General features: G+C 50.6%; 1 protein-coding gene across 1 annotated transcript in view; it reads left to right on the plus strand.

Annotated features, from left to right (window-relative positions):
- Nucleotides 1–1,136: 1,136 nt before the first annotated feature.
- SCRT2 (scratch family transcriptional repressor 2) overlaps nucleotides 1,137–22,017 on the plus strand; it is a 44,059-nt gene continuing 23,178 nt past the window's right edge. Inside the window, exon 1 of the mRNA XM_078651723.1 lies at nucleotides 1,137–1,319. Within this exon, the coding sequence (XP_078507849.1) occupies nucleotides 1,175–1,319 (145 nt within the window). The 5' untranslated portion in view covers nucleotides 1,137–1,174. The remainder of the gene's footprint in view (nucleotides 1,320–22,017) is intronic.

Here is a 22,017-nt window from a genome sequence, read left to right on the forward strand (position 1 = left end):
AATGGAGTAAAATAAAATCCCAGGACAGGCAAGCATGTGCAGGAGTAAGTCGTACGTCGCTCAGATGCGTGGGTAGCCTGCTAAACACACCTGTGTGCAGTCTACGGCGAAAGGGGAAGCCGACTCAACCTTTCATCCTCCCACATTGATAAAATAATGAGCGTTCAGTCGAAAAATGCGACAACTATATTTAAGCGCCAATATAGAATTCCGGGTGTGTGTGCACAACTGGTAGCAATGCCATCAGGGCGCAGGGCATCCCGTTCGCCTGAAAATACAACTTAGAGGGGGTTAAAATGCCGGGGGCATGGTCAGAATAATAAAAGAAGGGCGCACAGTTTATTCGATCACCAGCCAGGATGTGGAACAAAGTATTGGAGCACGGTCAACACGACCAGGAGAATGTAACTCGGTGGACGAACCGAACCAATGCATTTACCACAGTTGTTGGCGCTTTCCGCAGATATCTGCAACAGGCAGGCTAACTCGACCTTTAAGCCTGCCGGAGCCGATACACGATAATTAGGTTGGGCGATTTTAATTCCCGTTATTTCCTGAGCTACAAAGAAAAATCTGCAGCAGCTAGTGCTGTATAAAACACTAAGTGGTGTTATCCTTTAGGCGCTACACAAATACAAGTCTTTGTTGTGTTCTTTCCGTGTTGCCGACAGCACTGCTGCCTTCAAGCCGCTTTTGTCGAGGTAGCGGAGGTAGGTACCTCTTCCCCAGCCTGGCCCCCATTGTTTGGAGGACTCTTGACGTATCAGTGTTTTTGTCTGAGGCAAGTGCCCCCTCGCGCCCCTCCTCCCCGCGCAGCCGGTTCATTGGTAATGTGGTGATTGTCCTGGGGGACTTTTGATGGATTAGGGAGCTAACCAGCTCCATCGCATAGCACCACCTGATCTCGGGCCGGAGCCCCATATAAAGAAAGACGGCGCTGCTGAGCTCAGCTAGTTCAGGCGACGCCCTCCCTCCCACCAGGCCGCTCTCCGCCCTCCCTCCCTCCTGCTCTCCGGCTGCTGCAGGAAAAGTCGGCGCTGTCCAGTGCTGAATCCAGGGCTCCTGCAGCAAGCGCCGGGCTCCAGTCATTGCTCCCGTCTGCAGGGGGTCCCGATTTCTGCATACGGGGTCACAAGAAGGACATTTTTTTTAAAGCATCCCCGAGTGCAGAATTATGCCGCGTTCGTTTCTCGTGAAAAAGATTAAATTGGACGATTTTCAGTCTGGCGGAGGAGGCGCCCCCAACTACCACCTGCTGGAGGATTCCTACGTGCTGGGCCAGACGCTCAGCAGCCTGGGGGTCCCGGAGAGCGAACATGGTGAGTCGCGGTTTGTTTTCGGGGATGCGGGGTTCGGTTTATGGGAATTAAGAGAGGCGCGTCGGGGCCTCTATGCGCAACATGCTGCCGGGCTGCGCGGGATGGCGTGTAGCGCTGCGATGGGAGATGCAGAGCTAGGATGGTGGGGTGCAGGGACTTGATGGGGCGTACAGGGGTGCACTGGACCACGATGGGGGAGACGTGCTGGCCTGCAAAGGGAGGTGGGCTGTGATGGGAGGCATGTTGAACTATGTTGAGATACGTGATGGCACGCGCTCACCTTGTCCGATGGCACGTGCACTGGACTATTCTGAGGAACGGACCGGCCTTTAATGGGAGCTGCGATGGGTCGGGGGGTGGGGGGGTGGTGGGGGGTGATGTAAGACATGTTGAACTATGATGTGGTTATTCTGGGCTGCCGTGAACGTACGGGGGGGGGGGGCGGAGGTGGGAGGTGTACATGGCTGTGATGAGAAGTAATAGAAAGCGCTTTCGTGTATGAAAGGTGTGCCGGTCTGTGTTGGGAAGTGAGCAGTGTAATGAATGAGCTGTGGGATGGTGTGCACCGAGCTGTGATGAAGAGGAATGCAAAGTGCACTCGGGTGGGAGGTGTGCGGAACTGTGGCGGGCGGTGACGACAATCCTGAGCTTCGATGGCATGTTGAGGTTACTATCTGTGACCGGAAGTCATAGGGGTGGGATGGGGGTGTATGGGGCTGCGATGGAAGCACCGGGCTAGGTCAGTATGAACTGGGAGCAGTGGTGGGCTGTTATACAAGTGCTGGGCTGCGGAGGTATGTGGGGTGGCCCGCCCTGTGCTGGGCTAAAAATGGGGGAGTCTGGGCCAGGCTGGGAGAGAGTGCAGAATGGGGGGGGGGGGGGGCTGCAGCCTGCCGCTGAGTGCACTGCCTCTGTACCCTTGATTCTTTCTGCTCCATCCAAGCTCTCTTCCCCAGCTCCATTTCTCCAAATCGCTCCCTCCCTGTCCCGGTGCCCTCCACTGCCTCTGCACCCAGGGCCCCTTTCTTTGTACCCAATCCCCCTCTTTCATCCACTCTTCCTCTCCTCGCTGCTCCAGGCCCTCTTTTTCCGAGCCAGAGTCCCCCCTTTGTGCCCAAGGCCTAAGTTTTCTACGCCAGAGTCCCCATTCTTTGCCCCCAGTCCTTTTCTTTGCCCCGTCTCCTTTCGTTCAGGCCCCATGCATCGACCCCCTGGACCCCAAGCTTACCCCTCCGAACCCCATGTCCTCGTCCCTCTACCTATTTCCCTCTCTTCAGTGCCTCGTCCACTCCTCCTCTGTGCCCCTGTGATACATGCACGCATCATCTGTACCCCAGTGCATTTCCTCTGGTCAACTACCAGTGACGTAACACAAAATGATGCCCCGACAAAGTGTGGTGCGGGATCTTGAAAGTTTCTCGTCGGATGACCGACTTGCAGACGTAGAGTGACTTTGGTGGGGACCCCCTGAGGATTATAACGCAGGTGCTGCTGAGGTCATTTCTCTGTGCGCCCTCCAGGCTCCCCCCCTTCCGAGTCTCATCCCATTATTCTGGGCTCCAACCTCTTCCTCTGCACACGAGTCCCTCTTCTTCTGTCCCATGTGCCCATTCCTGTGTCACGTGCTCATTCCTTTTTGCCCAATGCCTACGTCTGCCGTGCCGCTGATCCATTTTCTGTGTTCACATCTTCTTTCTATACTCATGTCCTTTCCCGGGCGGCTCGTGCGCCTCCTCTGTGACGCAGGAGTACGCCTCTGCTCTTCTCCCACCTTCCTCCGTGGCCGCTCCCATCATGCCTCTGTGACCGGTGCCTCTTTCCTTGTGCCCCATCTCATTTCATCCGGGCCACTGGGCCCTTCATTTTTACCCCATGCTCCCGTCGGCTGGGCCCAAGGCCTACCCTTTCGGGCCCGGCCGTCCTTCACCTGTGCCCACGCCCCTCCCTCTCAGTCCCAGGCCCCCTTCCGTTTCCCATTCCCCTGAGCCCCTGGGTCCCCTTCCGCTTTGTCCCACAACCTCTTCCCCTATATGGCGTGCTGCATCCTGTAGGCCCAAGGCCACAGGTCCCCTCTCCCTGCTCCTTGTTTGCCCCAGTCTGGGAACCAGGCTCATTTCCATTGTGCCCTAGACACCTTCGTTTGTGGCCCCTTCTCTCCTCTGTTTCCAGGGGCCCTCCCATTGTACCTCATGTTCCTTCCTCTGTGCCTCACCAATTCATCTTAGTACAAGCCCCAAACTGTGTGCCTCAATTCCCAACCCTGTGTGCCCAAGACTCGTTCTCTCTGTGCCCAGGCTCCTTACCTCTGTGCAACAGGCCCCTTGCCTCTGTGCCGCAGACACCTTACCTGTGTGCCACAGGCTCCTTACCTCCGTGCCCCAGGCTCCTTGCCTCTGTGCCCAGGCTCCTTACCTCTGTGCAACAGGCTCCTTGCCTCTGTGCAACAGGCTCCTTACCTCTGTGCAACAGGCTCCTTACCTCTGTGCAACAGGCTCCTTACCTCTGTGCAACAGGCTCCTTACCTCTGTGCCACAGGCTCCTTGCCTCTGTGCAACAGGCTCCTTACCTATGTGCAACAGGCTCCTTACCTCTGTGCAACTGGCTCCTTGCCTCTGTGCAACAGGCTCCTTACCTCTGTGCAACAGGCTCCTTACCTCTGTGCAACAGGCTCCTTACTTTTGTGCAACAGGCTTATTACTTCTGTGCCCCAGGCTCCTTGCCTCCGTGCCACGGGCTCCTTACCTGTGTGCCACAGGCTCCTTGCCTCCGTGCCACAGGCTCCTTACCTGTGTGCCACAGGCTCCTTACGTCTGTGCCCCAGGCTCCTTACGTCTGTGCAACAGGCCCCTTGCCTCTGTGACCCAGGCTCCTCACCTGTGTGCAACAGGCTCCTTACGTCTGTGCCCCAGGCTCCTTACCTCTGGCCAACAGACTCCTTGCCTCTGTGCAACAGGCTCCTTACCTGTGTGCCACAGGCTCCTTGCCTCTGTGACCCAGGCTCCTCACCTGTGTGCCACAGGCTCCTTGCCTCTGTGACCCAGGCTCCTCACATGTGTGCCACAGGCTCCTTGCCTCTGTGCCACAGGCTTGTTCCATGTATGCCCCTGCCTCACCGTGCTTTGAACTCCTTCCCTCTGAGCCCTAGTACTCTTTCCCTCCATGTTCCAGGGCCCCTTTCTCTGTGCCCAGGGCCAAGGCCTCCTCCTTCTGTGCCGCTGACCACCTCCCTCTGTGTACTAGGACTTTTTCCGTCTGTGCGCTAGAAGTTTTCCTTCTGTGCTCCTGGCCCCTCCCTTTGTTCCCAGGCCCCCTTCTATGTGTCCTAGGACTCTTTCCCTCTATGCTCCAGGCCCCCTCCCTCTGTGCCGCAGGACTCTTTCCCTCTGTTCCCCCAGGCTACCCTCTTCTGTGCCCTTAGACTTTCTCTGTGCCTCAGGCCTACTCCCTCTGTGCTCCAGGCCCTCTCCTCTGTGCTCCAGGCCCCTCCTCTGTGCTCCAGGCCCCTCCTCTGTGCTCCAGGCCCTCTGCTCTGTGCTCCAGGCCAACTCCTCTGTGCTCCAGGCCAACTCCTTCTGTGTGTTATGAGCCATTCCCTCTGTGCCCTCGGACTCTTACTCTCTGTGCTCCAAGCTCCCGCTGTCTGTGCTCCATGCTACCCTTTGTCTGTGCTCCATGCTCCCCCAGTCTGTGCTCCATGCTTCCCCAGTCTGTGCTCCATGCTCCCCAGTCTGCGCTCCATTATCCCTCCATGTGCTCCATGCTCCGTCTGTGCTCCATGCTCCCTCCGTATGTGCGCCATGCTCCCTCCGTCGGTGCTCCATGCTCTCTCCGTCTGTGTTCCAAGCTCCCTCCATCTGTGCTCCATGCTCCCTCCATGTGCTCCATGCTCCCTCCATGTGCTCCATCCATCTGTGCTCCATGCTCCTCGGTCTGTGCTCCATGCTCTCTCCGTCTGTGTTCCAAGCTCCCTCCATCTGTGCTCCATGCTCCCTCCATGTGCTCCATCCATCTGGGCTCCATGCTCTCTCCGTCTGTGTTCCAAGCTCCCTCCATCTGTGCTCCATGCTCCCTCCATGTGCTCCATCCATCTGGGCTCCATGCTCCTCCGTCTGTGCTCCATGATTCCCCGTCTGTGCTCCATGCTCCCTCCATCTGTGCTCCATGCTCCTCCATCTGTGCTCCATGCTCCCCCAGTCTGTGCTTCATTATCCCTCCATGTACTCCCTCCATCTGTGCTCCATGCTCCTCCATCTGTGCTCCATGCTCCTCCATCTGTGCTCCATGCTCCCTCCATGTACTCCATCCATCTGGGCTCCATGCTCCTCCGTCTGTGCTCCACGCTTCCCCGTCTTTGCTCCATGCTCCCTCCATCTGTGCTCCATGCTCCTCCGTCTGTGCTCCATGCTCCCCCAGTCTGTGCTTCATTATCCCTCTATGTGCTCCATGCTCCCTCCGTCTGAGCTCCAAGTTCCCTCCGTCTGTGCTCCATGCTCCATCCGTCTGTGCTCCATGCTCCCTCCGTCTGTGCTCCATGCTCCCCCAGTCTGTGCTTCATTATCCCTCCATGTGCTCCATGCTCCCTCCGTCTGAGCTCCAAGTTCCCTCCGTCTGTGCTCCATGCTCCCTTCGTCTGTGCTCCATGCTCCCTCAGTCTGTGCTCTATGCCCCCTCCATGTACTCCAAGTTCCCTCCGTCTGTGCGCCATGGTGCTCCATGTGTGCCCTTTGACAGCTCCGTGCTATCCGCTCTTTGCACCGGGCCTTCCTCCTGTGCCCCCCCAGGTCTTCTTCCTCGGTTCCTCACACCCCCTCTTCTACGGCCCTCTCCTTTCCCGTTTGCCCTGAGCTATGCCCACTTCCACTGTGCCCTCTTCCGCTTCTTCTTTGTCCCAGGCTCCGTCCTCCATAACTCCTGTTCCTTCTGCCGTGCTCCAGCCCCCTCCTCTGTCCCCTGTGACCCTTTGTAGCCCAGACCTCTTTCTGTATCATCTATACCACATGCCCTCTCCCTCTGTGCACCAGTTCAACCTTCCTGTGTGACCCATGACCTCTCCCACTTCATCCCAGAGAACTTTATGTGGCCTGTGCCCAGGAATATCTTCCATTGTACCCTAGGCCTCTTCCTCTTTAACTGAGGCTCTTTCCATGTGCCCCCGGCCTCTTCCTGGGTACCACAAGCACCCCCGCCTTGCACCTTCATGGTCCCCATATCCGTCCCAATGCTCCCTCCCTTCCTTTGTGTTGAAAATCCCCCTGTCTGTGCCCATTCACTTTGGCTCCCTTTCTCTGTTGCCCATGCCCACTTCCTCTGTGCCTAGTGCCCTGTTCTTCTGCCCCTCATGCCCCTGTCGTCTGTGTCTGCAGATCCCTTTTTCTGCTCGCTTTACCCACTTCTTCTATGCCTCTGCTCCCATTCTCTGGCGTTTTCTCTTTGTGTCCCAAGGTTTCTCAATTCTACTCCAGTTCCCTCTAAGCCCGGTGGTGAACGCTCGCGGAGTTTGCCCCACTCCGCGCTCTGCGGAGTTCTGAAAAACTCTGTTCCGGCGTAGCGGAGTGGAGTGTTTTTCCTAGCTCATGCTCCCAAACCTCAAGTTGGCGATCGCGAGCGAGGAAAATCCACCACCGGCGAGATTTTTTCTCGCTCACGTTCCCCAACAACAAGTTGGCGATCGCGAGCAGGAAAAATCCATTTTCACTCCAGATTTCTCAATGCAGACGGTCGTATTTCTTAATGCGGGGGATCGCGGGTGGGCGCAACCGCTCGCGTTGAGAAACATTCTGTTTGCGTTGAGAAAGTTGCTGCTCGGGGAGGAAAATCTACTCGAGCGGCAGAAAAGAGAAATCACTCTCTTGCGCATGATGCTGTTCCCGTTAACTTTCCAGTGCAGGATAAACACCCGGCGCTGAAAATCAACGCGAACAGTCATTACCAAGCGCACTCCTCCACGTGCGGAACTCTGCGTAGGGCCGCAGAGTTTTTTGGTCATTTCAAGGAGTTCTGCAGGGGGAACATCCTTTACAACGCAACTTTTACAACGAAATGCCTTTACGACGCAACCATTACAACGCAACTTTTACAACGACTTGCGCTGGGGGGGCGCTCTAGGATAGGGAATAGTTTCCAACACCTTCCCTACTATCCACGGGGACTGGAGTTGGAATGGTAAATTAAACTATTCACTATCCAGCGCCCCCCAACGCAAGTCGTTATAACGACTTGCGTTGTAAAACTTGCGTCGTAAAGGCATGCATTGTAATAGCATGCGTTGTAACGTCATACATCCGTTCTGCAGGGAACTCTGCAAACTCCACCCAGGCTTACTTATAACTGGTCCCATCCTCTGTTCTTCATGCCTACTTTTCCACTGCCCAATATCTGCTTTCTAGGTGTGTCTACTTTTCCACTGCCCAATATCTGCTTTCTAGGTGCCGCATGCCCTCTTCTCTCTGTGTTGTGCCACATAGAGTGAGAAAGAGCAAAACAGAGAGAGAGGGAGACAGTGAGTGAGAGAGAGAGAAAGAGGGAGAGAGAAACAGTGAGAGAGAAGGGACAGAGATAGAGAGAAAGATAAGGAGACCGAGAAAGAGAGGGAGACAGAGAAAGAGGGCGAAAGAGAGGAAGACAGAGAACAAAGAGAGGGACAGAGAAAGAACGAGGGGGAAATAGAGAGAGTTCAGACAGAGAAACAGAGCAAGAGAGATAGAGATATAGAGAGAAAGGGAGAGACAGGGAGAGAGGGATAGAGAGAGAGATAGGGGGGGAAATAGAGAGAAAGAGAGAGGGGGAGAGAGAGCGAGAGGGGGACACAGAGAGAGCGAGAGAGAGAGAGATATAGAGAGAAAGAGGGACTGGCAGAGAGAGGGAGACAGAAAGAGATACACATAGACAAGAGAGATACAGAGATTTAGAGAGAAAGAGATGGGGAGAGAGAGAGACAAAGAGAGGGTCAGAGAAAGAGTGAGAGAGAGAGAGACGGGATATAGGGAGACAAAGAGGGAGAGAGAGAGAGACGGGATATAGGGAGACAAAGAGGGAGAGAGAGACCGAGAGAGTGTTGGGGTAGCAAAGAGAGAGAGGGGCACACCACTCCCAGTGTTCAGCACCCATGATTTCCTTTTACTGGGGTCACACAGCACCTCTGTCATGACCTGTTGCCCCCCACCACCTGCGCGTGCCATGGTTGGGAAGACGAAAGCACCTCTGTCAAAGTACTTCAATCCTGACCCTGCTATCCAGGGTCACGCGCGCAGCTCTGCTAATGTACTTCACGCGTGACCCCGAGCATCCGTGTATCTTTAATGGATCACACCAGCAGCTCCAGCAATGTGCATTAATGCTGACTTTCAGCCCTCTCTGTTTCATGACTGCACCCTAGACAAAGCTCTGCTGGTGCATCTCACTGCTGGACTGCAGCGCCCCCTTGTGTATGCCTGGATCACACACACACTCCTGCGCCAGTCAACCCCAGCTCTGACCTTCACCACCTCTCTGTCATCAGCCCAGGATCACACATGCGGTTCTACTGTGCACTACTTCTGGGGGCTGCGGCTTCACCCTCGTACTCCCTCGCTGGCCCAGGGGCCCCTACATCTAATAGAGGAAGAAGCAGCCCCTACGGAACCTGTGAGGGGCCAGAAGAGTGACTAGAAGACAGAAAACATAAAAAAAAAAAACTGCTACAAGCACTCGTGTTGAGTGAGTTTATGGAGACTTGAGGTGAGGGGGAAACAGAAACCGACAGAAGAAGGGGTGAGTGAGGGGGCGAAGGCGCAACAACAACAGGACACGGGGGGCGAGAGGGGAGGGAGAGAGGGGAGATAGATGGAAGGATAGAACGAGAGAGGGAGAAACGAAGGTAAGAAAGGGACAGAATGAATAGAGAGGGAAGAGATGGCGAGGGAGAGAGAAAGATGTGGCAGAGAGAAGTGGCGAGGGGGGTGAGAAACGGGGGTAAGAAAGGGACAGAATGAATAGAGGGGGAAGAGATGGCGAGGGAGAGAGGGTGAGTGGCAGAGAGAAAGATGTGGCGGAGAGAAGTGGCGAGGGGGCGAGAAAAAGAAACAGAAATAGAAATAGAGGGGGGAGAGGCAACAGAGGATGATATACAGTGACAGGAGAACGAAGGAAGCAAAACAAGAAAGGGGGAGAACATGAAAGAGAGAAAAATCACAAAGAACGACAGGGGGCACGTGTAGAAGAAACAAGGCGGGAGGGAGCGCGAGGCTCACTCACACGCCGAGAGAAAGAGAGAGAGGGGAGAGTGAGTGGGGAGAAGAGAGAAGGGGGGGGATATTAGAAGAAAGAATGAGGAGGGGGGTGAATGAGAGAGAAGCAGGAGACGAGAGCGAGCGAGACTCAGTCACACGCGGAGAGAGAGGTGGAGCGAGGGAGGGAGGGAGAGATGGAGGGGGAGGGGTGAGTGCAAGAATAGACGCCGGGCTCAGGCTGTTCTTCTGAAAATAACCTTGCTCGGCGTTCCAAGGAAGTGTGAAAAATTGCTGAGGGAAGCATTTCTTCCCCGAGCAGGCCGCGTGTGACGGCGCTCTGTACACAGGGCGGGGGGAGGGAGGGGGATAGGAAGAAAGGACATTAAGGAAGGACTTACCACCTGTGTGCCTGAGCAGGGGCGCCATTGTCCCCGGGGTGGAAGGGGAACGGGCACTTGCAGCCGGGCATTTAAAACACACGAGCACGTGGGTGCAGGCACTCGTGGACACGTCATTACCGCCGGCCTTTGTCGCTCAAGCTTTCTAATCTACGCGCTGTCAGTGGCAGGAAAGCTCGGTCGGTGCTGCGCCTGCTTCAGCGATGCACGTGCATTTCTCGAAGGCAACGGGTTATTTAATGTATATTTGTAGAGCGCGTCACGTAGCCTTTCGCCACCTCAAAGCGCTTTGAGTGAGAGGGACATGAAGGCTGCAATCACACGATCAGCCCTCGAGGATAAGGCAGAAACCCTGTTTCATAACCTTGACTTTCCCCCCTGGGCAAGGTTATCAGACAGAGCTCATGTGAACAAGGACACAATGCTGCAGCCCTGCGATAATGTTTGTTTTTTTTTTTTACAAATCAATGTTTTCAGATGTTAGTGCAACTGGATCTGATGAAGTGAGCCGGGAATATATCACCCAGAAAGCACCAGGCATTCTATTATTAAACTCGGGTCTGTATGGCTGCATGTCCATGGAGACATGGAGTCCTATAGCAATCTTACTGGATGAGAAGCCAGAGTTTGGGGTGGTCCTCCAGGTAGCAGTAGAGCGGGTTGAAGCAGGGAAGCGCTACTGGAAAGAAGAGGCAATGGTCCAGCCAGGAGGTGACCACGGTGGAGGCTGGTGGTTTATTTGCGGGAGGGGACTTGGGAGAGGTTCAGGAAGAGAGCAGGCTTGGGGCCTTCAATGTAGGGAACAGGTCCTCAAGATAACTGGGCTTTAAACCCAAAGGCAGAAAAGAAAAGGGGCGAAGGTTTGGAGGAGAGTCCATTAGGCCCATCCTATGCAGTTATTTGTTTCTGAATGTCTTCTTGGCCTTTCGAGGACCTCACTGCTGCCATAAAGCGCATTGATGCCCAGGTTTAGATAAACAAGCTATTAATCACCCTGCCAGCATATGGAAGCTGTGGTGTAGGGGTTACCACATGGAGCAACCTTCCTCAACACATCAGAGCCTCCACCTCTCTTCTTGAGTCCTGCAAGACGCGGACGGCCTGGCTCGTCATATAAGCTCCTTGGAACCACACATCTACACACCTAAACCAAGCGCCTGGATATCCTCTCGGGTGATTAGTGCGCTATATAAATCAACATAGCATAACATGACATAAAATCTCCCTCCACAAATCATTACCATTTCCCATAAAGGATTTGAGCTCAGGTTTTCTGTGATGCTTATGGCTAAGGGTGGCATGGAGTGTGCTGGAGTCGTGCCACCTTCGCCACCTCTGCCTCAGGGCAGTATCAATACCTGTCGGTTAGGAGCTTGTTTTTGTGGGGCAGAAACGCTGTAGGCCGAGTCACCTTTTTAGCATTCGTTTGCTCCCTCTCGAACTATTAAAGTTCTCCTGCAGTAATACTGTGGTCGTGTGACACAATATCAAGGCCAATAATAACACGCAGTAGCAATGTTAATAATAACACGCAATACCAAGGTCAATAAAAGCACACAATATCAAGGTCAATAATAGCCCACAACATCAAGGTCAATAATAGCCCACAACATCAAGGTCAATAATCACGCAGTATCAATGTCAATAAGAGCACATAGTATCAAGGTTGATAAAAGCACACAATACCAGGGCAATAATAACACAGTGTTTCAAGATTAACAATAGCACACAATATCAGGGCAATAATAACACAGAGTTTCAAGATTAATAATAGCACACAATATCAGGGCAATAATAACACAGAGTTTCAAGATTAACAATAGCACACAATATCAGGGCAATAATAACACAGAGTTTCAAGATTAATAATAGCACACAATATCAGGGCAATAATAACACAGAGTTTCAAGATTAACAATAGCACACAATATCAGGGCAATAATAACACAGAGTTTCAAGATTAATAATAGCACACAATATCAGGGCAATAATAGCACACAATATCAAGGTCAACAATAGCACACAATATCAGGGCAATAATAACACAGAGTTTCAAGGGTAACAATAGCACACAGTATCAGGGCATTAATAACACAGAGTTTCAAGATTAACAATAGTACACAATATCAGGGGACTAATAGCACACAATATCAAGGTCAACAATAGCACACAATATCAGGGAAATAATAACACAGAGTTTCAAGATTAACAATAGCACACAATATCAGGGCAATAATAGCACACAATATCAAGGTCAAGAATAGCACACAATATCAGGGCAATAATAACACAGAGTTTCAAGGGTAACAATAGCACACAGTATCAGGGCAATAAAAGCACACAATATCAAGGTCAACAAGAGCACAGAAATTCAGGGCAATAATAACACAGAGTTTCAAGGGCAACAATAGCACAGGCTATCGAGGTCAACAATAGCACACAATATCAAGGGCAATAATAGCACACACTATATCAAGGGCAATATAGCACACAGTATCAAGGACAATAATAGCGCACAATATCTTGAACAATAATAGTGCACAATATCTTGGGCAATAAGAGCACACAATATCTTGGGCAATAATAGTGCACAATATCAAGGGCAATAATAGTGCACAATATCAAGGGCAATAATAGTACACGATATTAAGGGCTAATATAGCGCACAATATCAACGGCAATAATAGCACACAATATTAAGGGCAATAATAGCACATGATATCAAGGTCAATAGTAGCACACCATATCAAGGGCAAATATAGTACACGATATTAAGGGTTAACATAGCGCACAATATCAAGGGCAATAATAACACACAATATCAAGGGCAAAAATAGCACATGATATCAAGGTCAATAGTAGCACACAATATCAAGGGCAATAATAGTGCACAATATCAAGGGCAATAATTTCTCACGATATGAAGAGCTATACTAGCACATGATATCAAGGTCAATAATAGCACAGAATATCAAGGTCAATAATAGCACATGAGATCAAGGTCAATAATAGCACACAATATCAAGGTTAATACCAGCATGCAATATCAAGTCTAATAACAGCACACAATATCAAAGGCAATAATAGCGCACAATATCAGGGCAATATTAGCACAGATTATCCACTTCAATAATAGCACAGAATATCAAGGGTAATATTAGCACACTATATCAAGGTCAATAATAGCACATAATGTCATGGTCAATAATAATACAAAATATCAAGGTCAATAATAGCAGCCTGACCTACAACAATATTGTATCAGGTGCATTGTCTACCACTGTACCCTGTTATTGCACAATGGATGGTTTTAGGTGGGAGGAAGCTAAGTTAAAGCCATTTTTTGTTTCAAAAATAAGGAATCTGCTGCCTAAATTGGGTCTTTTGGCATGTATGTAAATATATTGTCATGCAATACAGTTCATGCTATACAGTGGGGCTCTGGAGCCACTGGGGGACTAGCCAGTTGCGAAATGACTGATTTCAAGAACTCTGCCACTTTTCTTTCATTCAGGGTCAAAGGGATGAAGGATGGAATGAGGTAAACAGATGTTTGGATCAGGGGAATGGGGGCACTCTTGTTAAGTTCCCGTCACCCCTCTGTTGAAGGCTAACTCCTGATTCCTTGTTTTAACAAGAAGGGAGAGAATATTCCTTAATTGTTACAAAACCTCAACATGGAGTCTCTTTTCCCCTTTCAAGATGGTAAAAGAAACTTCTCATTTGGGTCTATAGCGCCTTGAGACCTTCACAGGTTAGTAGTTGTGCTTTATAAGATTCCTGAATGATTGATTGATTGTAGCAATTTAAGAATAACCCCCCCCCCCCCTTCCATGTTATAAAACATGGATACTCCTTGAATGCAGGCATCCATGCCAAGGCCCCCACACTATGGGAATGCAAATTATGGATTAGTACCTGTATAAAACTTACGAATAGCCCCTATTTCGTTGTTAACCCAAGTGGGACCCCCTTTAGTTTACCCCCCTTCTGTTCCCTGCTGAGTCCTCAGTTCTAAAGAGAAAGAGCACCAGTGAAAATTAAGAACATTCTCTCCTTTCTAATAGAAACTGATGCTCTTTTAAAGCACCTCTCTCACGCCAAACCTACGTTCTAAAGGGAAATATATTCCTGCTTGGTACCTGTGACAATGGAGAATATTCAGTCCTTTGTTTATGATAGGATTTGTTTAAGGCTGAAACTATTGTTAAATAACTTTCACAGTGCCTGGAGGGACTATATCTCGGAAGCAGACATGTATCTCCCTAACAAACTGCCAGCAAAAGGCTCAATGAGGATGTTCCACTGCAAAATCTACTAAATGTTCAAAGTCCTAGCCAGATCTGCCCTGCTGGCTTATCCAGGAATGTTATAACCAACCACATAAAAGTGGAAAAGGAAGGGAATCAGCTTTGCAATAGAGCCTTCAACCATCACCTAATCCAGAAACAAATGTAATAACCCTGTGTTATGATTGGAGTATTCACTAGATCACCCTGGGTATAATTTTTTAAAGGGACGCGGACCGCGGACCCACCATGATGGCATACTTCTTCGTAGGCTCCTTCTTCACACAGAAAAGACTTGTCATCTGTCTGTTTGGGCTCCATGGGAAAGAATGTTCTTACTCAACATATGGTACCAACATAGATGGCAGACATCCAGGAAATGACTGCATTTAATTTTCAGTGGTGCCGCTTATTAATCCTTTATTCTGGCAGCCTTTGGCAAGATTAAAATAAGAAAAAGTAATGTTTGTCTGTCAAGGGTTTCAAGTCAACCTTCAGTAAATGAGAGGTTTCATCTGGGAGCAGGAAGCACAAGGCCAGATTAAATAGAAGGATATCCTTATAATATAATCATTCCTAGAATGAATTTTCCATATTCAGTCATCAACTTCAAAATTTGACAGGGATCTCATCCTCTTGGGCCTTCCTTGGATCCCTGTATTGGGCCGCGTCTCGTGCCAAATCAGGCTGAGATCATCCTACACAAAGACACAGCTGTGATCCCAGACAGAGGTACTGTTGCGGGTCTTTTTAAGATCTGACGGGCTGACTACATTAAAATAGACTTTACAACTGAGCTATGCAATAAATGTTCAGGTAGCTTTGTGAAAAAAGAAAAACAGATCTTTATGAGGCCTAAACGTGAAAAAGGAAGAAAAAACTAACCAGGGATGAAAAAACCCTCTAAACATATGCTTAGTGTAACACATTTATCCATTGTGTAGTAACGTAAAGCGTGAATCATCAAGTTTGTGGGAATGTCTAAGTGTCTAAGAACCTGTTTCCAGTCATCAAAAGTGTCAGTGACTGGGAACCCACAGGGTGTTTAAAAGAACCCTCACTCACCCACCTGGTAGGTGACATGCTTCATCATTGGGGTCCCACCCGGGTTGCCGAATGCTTCCAGGGTGTGCTACGACGCCTGATTACAGCAGAGCTGGTTTCCTTTGGTAGGTGGCGTTCCCACCGACATCGTAATGAGGACCCAAGTCTCAAGCCAATGGCTAATAGAGTCTGGTCTTAAAAGAAGACGCGAATAATCGAAAGGGGCGGACCCAAAGCCCACGCTAGTGGTAGCAATAGGTTGTAATGAAGGCTGTGCTGTCAAAAGCCAGACCTAAAGAGGAGCAGGTGAGAAATAGGTCAAGGCTGCAACAGTGCTTGAAGGAGGGAAGTGCTGTTTCCAGTGAGATGCCCCGAGGGTGGAACGCTCTCCAGGCGGAGCCTCGAGCGCTCCGCCTGCCGCAGAGAAGAGGCGGCTCCAGAAAGTAAGTCAGAGGATGATTAATGAGGCCTCCGGGGAAATTAATTGTGCTTTTCTTGGTCACACGTGGGCTCGTTCGAAGAAAGGGCCCACGCGCTGACACAGCACAAGAGGAGAGCCGCTGTGGCGAAGCGTGGAGCCCGGCAGGACGGCAGCCTCCCCGAGCCCGGTGAAAGGTCCGCCGGGGCAGCCGGAACTGCATAAGCGATTGTTTAAGGGCTGCACGGCCTGCAGTGCTCCGGCTGCCACATCGACCTGCATTGGAGCAGCGGGAACTGCATGAGCGATTCTTAAAGGGCTGCACGGCCTGCAGTGCTCCGCCTGCCACAGCGAGCTGTATTGGAGCAGCGGGAACTGTATGAGCGATTCTTAAAGCTCTGCACGGCCTGCAGTGCTCCGGCTGCCACAGCGAGCTGCATTGGAGCAGCGGGAACTGCATGAGCGATTCTTAAAGGGCTGCACGGCCTGCAGTGCTCCGGCTGCCACAGCGAGCTGCATTGGAGCAGCGGGAACTGCATGAGCGATTCTTAAAGGGCTGCACGGCCTGCAGTGCTCCGGCTGCCACAGCGAGCTGTATTGGAGCAGCGGGAACTGCATAAGCAATTGTTTAAGGGCTGCATGGCCTGCAGTGCTCCGGCTGCCACAGCGACCTGCATTGGAGCAGCGGTAACTTCATAAGCGATTCTTAAAGGGCTGCACGGCCTGCAGTGCTCCGGCTGCCACCGCGAGCTGTATTGGAGCAGCGGGAACTGCATAAGCAATTGTTTAAGGGCTGCATGGCCTGCAGTGCTCCGGCTGCCACAGCGACCTGCATTGGAGCAGCGGTAACTGCATAAGCGATTCTTAAAGGGCTGCACGGCCTGCAGTGCTCCGCCTGCCACAGCGAGCTGCATAGGAGCAGCGGGAACTGCATAAGCAAGACGTCATAGCCCACGTGACCTGCAGCCCTCTTGCTACCGGTAACTGATCACAGCGGCAGGCATGCGCAGGAGCAGCAGGAACCGCATGCGCATTTCTACAAGTGCTGTCAGGCCTGCAGCCCGCTTGCCACCAGGAACTGATGCGCAGGAGCTGCAGGGACTGCATGTACTGTTCTTCAAAGTCTCCAGGTCCTGCATCCCCCCTGATACCAGGGACTGATCCACAGAAGCAGCAGGAACTGCACAAACTATTCTGCAAGGTCTACATGGCCTGCAACCCTCCTGCTACCGGTAAGAGATGCGCAGGAGCAGCAGGAACTGCATAAGCAATTCTTTATGGTTCTACAGTGCATGGGGCATTCCTGCTACATGTCAGAATGAGCGGGAGCAGCAGGAAGAGCACACATGGTTCTTTAAAGCATACATGGCCTGCTGCCCTCCTGATACCAGTAAGAGTAGCGCAGGAGCTGCAGGAACTGTATAAACGATTCTACAATATCAACAGTAATTGAACCCCAAGGCTGGCAGGAACCCCGCTAGCGATTCTTTAAGATCTGCAGCTTTGCGGCCCTTCTGCCATCTGTAATCAATACAGAGGGGCAGTGGACCAATGGTAGCGGCTTAAGGACAGGGATGTATGTCATCATAACGCATGCTTTTACTACGCCTGCCTTTACAACGCAGGTTTAACAACGCAAGTTCTTACAACGACTTGCGTTGGGGGGGCACTGGATAGTGGAATAGTTTAATTTACTATTCCAACTCCAGTCCCCGTGGATAGTAGGGAAGTTTTTGGATAGTGCATTAAACTATTCCCTATCCTGCAGCGCCCCCCAGCGCAATTCGTTGTAAGAACTTTTGTTGTAAAACCTGCGTTGTAAAGGTACTGCGCAGTGAAAGTTGCGTCGTAAAGGATGTTTCCCAAGGACAGCGACCTGCATACATGATTCTCGAAGGTTGACTGGCCTTCCGCTGTGCCCTGGACCAATGCACTATGCAGAGTACAGCAGGACACGCTTCAGCCAATCTCTTACGTCCCTGGGGCTCAACCCTGCCGCAGACTCATGCTTTATGCACAGAGGAAGCAGCAACGTCATACATAGGTCTACAGAAACTGCATAAATCATTTGTAGAGTTCAGTAGGTCTACAGCTCTCCTATGGGATACACAGACATGTGTTGTGTGTGTAGGGAACCAAGGGCATGACATTGACTACAGTGCCTCCACTCTCCTGCATAAAGGAAGCAGCGACTGCATAATTCATTCTTGAAGGCCCACAGGTTTACATCGCTTCTGTGGTTTGAACCTATATTTGTCCCGGTGTAGCGGGAAATGCGTAATTGATTTTTGAAGTTCTGTGCCAAACTAATCTTCCCATTGCATTGATGCCAGAGATGGCTCTTGTGGGGCTTGTTTTCAAGTGGAGTCTGCCCTCTCGACATAAAGGCAGCTGATTGCATGACTGAGCCTGCACAGAACCACATGGTGATGGCTCCTTTTCTTGCTGTAGGAGGCTGTCTTTCTTTCTAACAGCCCTTTAATGGCCACTTGTAAGCCCCAGATGGATGCTGGAGATCTGCCTCTGTGTAGGAACCCTGCACTGTAATTTGTAATAGTAAGTAAGTAAAGCATTTATAGAGCACTACGAATGCCTAGGCGTCTTGGCGCTAAGCTGTAATGAGTCATGGTAAATGTTGCAGAGTGAACTTGATTAAATTCGCTTAGTTGGAAACAACCAGGTTTTAAATATTCTCCTGAACGGATGTATGACGGTACAACGCATGCTTTTAAAATGCGTACCATTACCACGCAGGTTTTACAGCACAAGTCGTTACAACTAATTGCGTTGGGGGGGCGCTGGATAGTTGAATAGTTTAATTTATTATTCCAACTCCAGTCCCCGTGGATAGTAGGGAAGATGGTTGGATAGTAAATTAAACTATTCCCTATCCTACAGCTCCCTCCAGCGCAAGTCGTTGTAACGACTTGCGTTGTAAAACCTGCGTGGTAACGGTACCGCGTTGTAAAAGTTTCTTCGTAAAGGATGTTTCCCCTCCTGGACAGGGGCCTGTTTGCTTGTAGCCTGATTGGGACCGGCAACGAGTTCCAGAATTTAGCTGCCCCATAAGAGAGGGTTCTCCCCCCCCATCTAGCTCTTTAAATTTTTGGGACCTGGACTAGTCCTTTATTGGGTGATCTGAAGTCTCGGCGCGGGATGTGCCAACTGAAAAGTTGCTGTAGGTCCAATGAACTACCTCCGTGCAGTGCCTTCTGCACCAGACACAGAGCTTTACATTCAATGCGTTTCTGGACTGGAAGCCAATAAACCTCCCGAATACTGTTGGAAATGGGATGGTATTTCGGGATGTTGAGTAGCACCCAAGCTGCGGCATTCTGCAGAGATTGGAGTTTTTGTAATTGGTGTTTGTCAATTCCTAGATAAAGCACATTGCAGTAATCGATTCTTGAAAGAATCACTGCTACTACCACAGCTTTGCGAAGGTCTTGGGAAACGAATGGAAGAATTTTACACAGGACCTTTAGGAGGAAGAAACAAGAGGAGTCACAAGACTGCACTGGCCTGCAAAGGTCAACTGATAGTCAAACAAGACTCCTAGGTGCCTAGTCTTCCCGGTTGGTTCAGGACACTGCCCAGCCTTCGATGGCCACCACGACTGATTCCAGGTTGATGGACCTTTTCCGAACTCCACAACCTCTGTTTTATCAGGGTTTAGTTTGAGAAAATTCAAATGCATCCACTCAATAATGCGTTTCATACAGTGGTGAAACCTCCTTGCCACTGTTTCTACACTCAAGGATATAGATATTGCTATCTGAGTGTCGTCCGCATACGAGATCAACGAGAAACCGTGTGCAGGGCTGGACTGGCCATAGCGGGCACGGGGCAATCCCCCTGTGCGCTGCATGGGTGGGGGCCGGTATTGGGTCCCTGGTGGCCGTTTTTGCAGCATAGCTGCAAAATCGACCCTGTACCAAAATCGGCCAAAAACTGGCCCTGGCAAAGAGCTCGGCGGCACCTCCAACCCCTCCGAGTGGGGGGGGGGGACAGGGGACTTTGCCAGGACCGGTTGTGGTTCCCAGTCCGGCCTGGACGTGTGCTTTGATCAGTCTAGCCAGCGGAATGACGTAAATGTTGAACAGGGTCGGTGATGAAGGTGATCCTTGTGGGACTCCACAGGGGAGGGAAAACGCCCCAGATGTCAGGTTACCCCAGCACAACCTCTGTTCCCTAGAAGTCAAAAACGGGGTGAGTAATGCAGCCTACAAGGTTGATGAACCTGCAGCAGAGGTCTGTGTGTACATCAAAGTCACAGGTTTGAGCCCAAAGGTGGGTTGTGTCAACCGTTCTCCACCTACAAAGAATTTGATATTAGCAACACTAGCCGTCACCATCACAAGTTAGTTCATGTTGTGGTGTGCTAGGTGTAGTGGTGGAAGTTATTAATGATACAGTGATGCACAGATTTACACAATCTGGAAAAATTCCACCAGAAAAGAAGGAACGCAAACGAGTACAACAGATGCGCCTGCCCCGGTCACTAGGGACGACAGGGTAAGAGGAGCCGAAGAGGAAGGCTCACTGAAGCAAGCAGGGGTGCCTGACAAGACCATGAGGGCAGCATGTTGCTTCCAAAGAGTATCGATTCACCATGCTCCCTCCATTAGCGCATTGTATTTCATTGGGCGGTGACCATGAGGCCTACAGGCGCTATCGGGTGCCAGAGCACTCTGTCGAAAGACCTTTTCCTAGAAGAACAGTCTTCACATGGGGGGGCTCTGCTAGGCAACATACCTGTGGTTATCAGGGTACACCCTGTGTATTCAGTGCTGAGCTGTATTTTTTATTTATAAAGTTTTATATAGCGTGAAGAAGATCCCAAAGGATATCAGAGCGTTTTATAATAAATTGGTAGAGAGGACAAAATGAAATAAACATAGTAATTGAGAAAAGGGAAAAAAACAAAAAAAAATGCTGAATAGTAAACAATGGTACAATTATAACGTATAATATTATGCAGAGGATGCAATTCGTGACTGTTAGTTGTGCCATGGAGCTAGGAACAAAGAGATAGTCGCCTTATAGGTGCCTCATCCCCTTATGACAAGAATTTGCTCATCAAGAATCTTTTGGCTTCCAATTTAAAGGCTGTCGTCGAGGAGAGTATGCGTACATCCGGAGGAAGAGAGTTCCATATTTGAGGGGCAGCACCAGAAAAGGCTCGGTGACACGTTCTCTTTTTGCTGAGAATGATAGGTTTCAGGAGGAGAGTAGAGGCGCTTCTAGATGCCCTCCCCCCACAGGATAATTCAAGATTTTGCGCCAGGTGCGTGGGAGTATTGTAGTGGAAGGCTTATGGACAAAGACCTGAGAAATATGAATGCGTGATGGTATTACACAAGTCGGAATCACGCTGTGCCTTCACACAATGTGATTGGAACGAATGCGTCTTTAGTACGCATTCGTTAAGCACATAAGTCGTTATAACGACTTTGCTATGGGAACGCTGTATTTTGGAATGGGTTAATTTACTATTCCAACTCCAGTATGTGCAACAGTAGGGAAGGTGTTGGACTTTAAATGCAACACCATTCCACCAATGCCCTTCCTCGGCATGTTGTTATAGCGACTTGCGGGCTGAACGAATGCGTAAAGTAAAGTAAAGTCCACATTTGTAAAGCGCACAATCACCCGTAAGGGTCTCTAGGCGCTGGGGGCCGTCGGGAAGATTAAGCGAGCTATTGCCCAGAGTCACATGGTGCTGGGCTAACCTGCCGCCGGAGCCGGGGATCGAACCGTGGTCCCCAGATTCCAGCGTTAGTCGCCCTGGCCGCGGCGCCACACCTCTTCCGTACTAAAGACGCGTTCTTTCTTTTGCCGGCACTATAAAGCCACAGCGGGATTCCGGCTTTTGTCGGAAGGACGTTTCCTATAAAGAATATATGACATTATTATCAAAGTAGTCAGGTAGTGGTCGTTGTGTTGCGACTACATACACTTCAGAAGGGCACGGCATTACAAAGACGCTGCGTTTTTGCCTCATAGCCCGGTTTTAAGTGTGAAATAAAGATTTTTAGGTGAGCTAGGTGATTGCTTCTGTGCACCAGTACCACGTTCGGCGTTGCTGAGGTTCGCAATTACTGCGCATCACATCAGTCTCACCAGCAGCAAAGCCAGCAGAGCCAGCAATGCACAGGCGGGGTCAGTGAGTGTGTGACAGGCCGCCCCCTGTGTGATTGATGGCACCAGTGCACAGCAGGAGCAGGTGCTAGACAGTGTCTCCTTGTTTATCTCTTAAATCCATCCTGCTTCCCTTTGACTGAAATCTTTTCACCTGATCTCAAGCACTCTGAGACAAACACGACGAGCGGGGCTGGAGAC

Source organism: Lissotriton helveticus, chromosome 7 (genome assembly GCF_964261635.1).
Source record: "Lissotriton helveticus chromosome 7, aLisHel1.1, whole genome shotgun sequence".
NCBI classification, from domain to species: Eukaryota; Metazoa; Chordata; class Amphibia; order Caudata; family Salamandridae; genus Lissotriton; species Lissotriton helveticus.